The sequence below is a fragment of the Phragmites australis genome, chromosome 9 (assembly GCF_958298935.1).
Source record: "Phragmites australis chromosome 9, lpPhrAust1.1, whole genome shotgun sequence".
Lineage (NCBI taxonomy): Eukaryota > Viridiplantae > Streptophyta > Magnoliopsida > Poales > Poaceae > Phragmites > Phragmites australis.
In genome coordinates this window covers 22,603,376-22,607,090 of record NC_084929.1, presented here as the reverse complement: position 1 = coordinate 22,607,090, position 3,715 = coordinate 22,603,376, and the positions used below count along the sequence as shown (strand labels likewise).

At 52.4% G+C, this 3,715-nt stretch overlaps 1 protein-coding gene across 1 annotated transcript; it reads left to right on the top strand.

The window, feature by feature from the left end:
• Positions 1-340: 340 nt before the first annotated feature.
• LOC133928818 (probable membrane-associated kinase regulator 1) lies at positions 341-2,435 on the top strand. Its single transcript, XM_062375313.1, has one exon. It carries the CDS (start codon positions 560-562, stop codon positions 1,676-1,678), a length of 1,119 nt encoding a protein of 372 aa, XP_062231297.1. The 5' UTR covers positions 341-559; the 3' UTR covers positions 1,679-2,435.
• Positions 2,436-3,715: the final 1,280 nt, after the last annotated feature.

The following is a 3,715-nucleotide window of genomic DNA, read 5'->3' as shown; positions in this document are numbered from 1 at the left end:
TAAAAGAAACTATAAAGGGAAACTGTTGAAGCACTGAAGGGAACGAAAATCTTTTTACGACCAGAATTTCATCCGCAAAGAGAATCTATTAGGCGTGACCTAAGTACCACCTCCATTTTCAACCAATTTACCACCACGTCTTGATCAATTCATCCATAGAGAGAGAAAAAAAGAGAAAATTCCACTGGAAATCTGAGTATATCCACAAGTACAGTGAGATCCAGTCATCAGTTAACTGCCTTTGCTTGGTTATTGACCGAGAAAATCCATATATGGAGTAGCCTACGCGAAGCCATCCGATCGTGATCCCGAAGCGATCCGACGGCCGTCGAGACCGCCCTCACATGCGACTCCATTGGGCACCGTCCCGTCCCCGCCGGCATCTCCTCGACCCTACTGTGCGACCCAGCTCCCCCTCATAAAGTCGTCAAGCTCGTCGCCTCCAAAAAGTTTTTACCTTTCGTCCCCGCCCGTGCCCTCCTCGCTATGCTGGCCGCCCCCACCTCCCCCCTCCTCCCGCGTCGCTATGAGCCTGTAGCGTAGCAGCAGCCGTAAAACCATGGGCAGGTCAAGAGGCAGCACGGACGCGAGTGCCGGCGACGTGAGGTCGTTCCCGTCGCCGGCTTCGTCCTCGGCGTCCTCGTCGGAGTTCGAATTCACGGTCACACTGTCGCCGGCGTCCAAGCAGCGGTCGGCGGCGCAGCTGTGCCCCGCAGACGAACTCTTCTACAAGGGCCAGCTCCTGCCGCTGCAGCTGTCGCCGCGCATCTCCATGGTGCGCACGCTGCTGCTGTCGTCGGCGTCCACGTCCTCCGCCTCCGCGTCCGACTCCACCTCCACCTCCAACTCCTCCCGCGACTCCAACGGAAGCACCTCCTCGTCGTTCTCCGCCGACTGCGCCGCGCTCCTGCTCCCGGACTCCGCCGCATCCTCGTCCCGCCCCAGCTCTGCCACCGAGGACGACCGACACCTTAACATGCTGCCGACCTCCGCCTCGTTCGCCGGACTGCCGCCAGCCAAGCGCACGGGGAAGCAGTACCTCTCGTCCTTCGCCACCCGCTTCTCCTCCGTCTTCCACCGCGGCGGCGCACCCGCTGCGAAGAAGCCGTCCAGGTCGCTCGCCAAGGAGGTGATCAAGAAGTACGCCAAGAAAGTGAAACCGCTGTACGAGAAACTGTCCCAGATCCCCAAGAACCATACCAACGGCAACAGCGGCAACAGCCAGCCACAGCCGCCGGCTCAGCAGCAGCAGGGGTTCAAGAAGCCGTTCACCTTCTCGATCCGGAAGAAGCGGGGCGATGACGACCACGCTGCCGCGGCGGCGGCGGTGGCGGCGGAGATCGGCGGCAAGTACGCGCACTCCAACTCCTTCTCCGGGAACCTCCGGTTCCCGCAGCAGAAGCGGTGCGCGGCGAGCTGCCCGTCATCGATGCGTTCGTCACCGAGCCACTCGGGGCTGCTCACCTTCAGCGGGGCCGGCGGCGTCGGCTTCCCCGACGTGCCGGCCGCGGTGAGCTCCATTGGCGTCGGGCCGGTGTCGCTGTCCACGGCGTCGTCGATTGAGGAGCTCCAGAGCGCCATCGAGGGCGCCATCGCGCACTGCAAGAACACGATGGGCGGCGCTTTGCTGGCGTCCCCGCGCAAGGCGGCGGCCACGGACGAGACCTGCGCGTTCTGAGCGCGAGCACACCAGGATTCGAGCGGGGTGCTAAGCCTGTTTAATCGGTGTCGGTGGTACTTATCTGTTAATTTTAATTTTGCTCGTCTTCTTTCGGTAAGACTTTATGATGATGGTGGTAAATAAGGGTAGTTCGAAGGGTTAAAATGATAATCGGTGCCTTTGAATTTCTCCTTTTTCAGCGTATGGAATTTGCATTGGTGCCCTCCAAAATTTGCCACTAATTTGCATCTACTCCACCCAACAAAAGAAATGTTCAATTTTGCTGGGTCAATCTGAATCAAAAAGTCATACAAGACCCTCAGATTTGATGCTTTCAATGCAAACATTTACACTACAATTCTGAAAGGTTCATATGCATGAAAACAAATGCTATGAATGACTGCATCTGAAGGATCATCAATTTGGCTGTCACATGCACAATTCCAAGCTAAAATTTGCCTCTTAGAAATATCAAAAACAGGTGGTGGAGTACTCTCACACTACATGTTTTGAAAAGTGGAATATAAATTGAACTTCCCAACTTGATGCTGGAGGGTGTTGATGCAAATTTCATTTCCTGGAAAGGGGTTGCCAAAACTCCTTAGTTAATTATTAGATGGAGGTTTTGGACTCTTATTTGGCCGTCTGATGGAGCTACTGGTATCAATTTTTGTTGCGATTTTGTCCCTAGACCAACTGTTTATGAAGCTAATCCTAATATAATTTGGCTTTTAATCTGTACTTCCATGATTGCTCTAAAAAGTCTTGTTGTCCACTCCCCGGTGCTCAATGTGTTTGTTTTGTTTGATTGTCATTTGTGAAGCATCTTTTATTCTTACTGAAGAAAGAAAACTCTCTTGTTTATCTGTATGACTTCAGTTTTGCTAACTAAAGCTCATGTATAAAGTTAAGTAGAGTGTACAATCGATTTTAATTGGTTTCTTGGAGCTCATAACAAGTAAATTTCATAGAAGAAGCAATTGCTAGAACGGTTGAAATTAATCATTTGCAAGAACTACCAACGGTACCTGATACTCGGGGCCTGTTTGAATGGGGGATTCCAAAGGGACTCCACATGATTTGTGCTACTTCCCACGAAATTTTCTGTAGAATTTGTAGGTACCAAATATGCTTCCGCATTATGCATTTTCCTTTCAAGTGCTGCGAAAAAAAAATCGGTTCAACGCCGCTGCATTCCAACACGCACAAGGAGTTAAAAGTGGTTGCAACGGCCACTGCCTTGGCTAGGTCTGGCTCACGTAGACGTTCCATTTCCACATGCTTATCATTCACCCTTTGGAATATGTGCAGTACATTTTCCCGGTCAAGTGAAGCTCAGATCTCAGCAGCAGCTAGAGTAGACATGCTGAATGACTGAACGTTTAAGCAGAGGCTTGCCGAGTAGGTGGAATCTCTAGCTAGGGGTTCATTCAACAACCGGTACGTGCCATAACTTTCCCTGCCAAAGTTGCCATCCTCTCCTCCTCACTCAGTACTCACCTCGTGCTCTGCCTCTGAAGAACACAGACAAACGACAAGGCAGCTACTGCATCCATGCTCAGATCATGTGCGATTCGATCCCCTGCGCTGTGATTCGACAGGTGATAGTTGGAGCAGTCGTCAGTGCCCGCTGAGAGTCATTACGGTCGTGGTTAGGCGGCTGTCAATGGGCTTAAAGTATGGGGGTTTAAATTTTAATGGTGAACAGCAAGGAGCCCGGCCATGCCCATGCATGTCGATCGATGCGAGCAGAGAGATTCCTGCAGACGGAGACGCGCGGCTGCCGAGGCGAGCGAGCTGCCACATGCGGTGCGCCGGCTCCGAGCAGCGTGAATAGTAAGAGGCCTAACAGTTAATGCTACTGTTTGGACGTGTGTTGACGTCGCCGTAGTTTATGGCGGAGAGCAACGTACTGAGGACGACCGCTCAGCATTCAATCGATCTCAACGGGGTACGCTGAAGGCCTGAAGCAACCTCAAAGCGTAGTTAGTACAAGGTGCCCAGACTTAACCCCAGAAACTAGTCGATTATGACGCATTGTGTTGCTGCATTTGA

Bases quoted from the DNA above. Each gene is read 5' to 3' on its own strand.
- LOC133928818 (XM_062375313.1), top strand. From the start codon at position 560: ATGGGCAGGTCAAGAGGCAGCACGGACGCGAGTGCCGGCGACGTGAGG.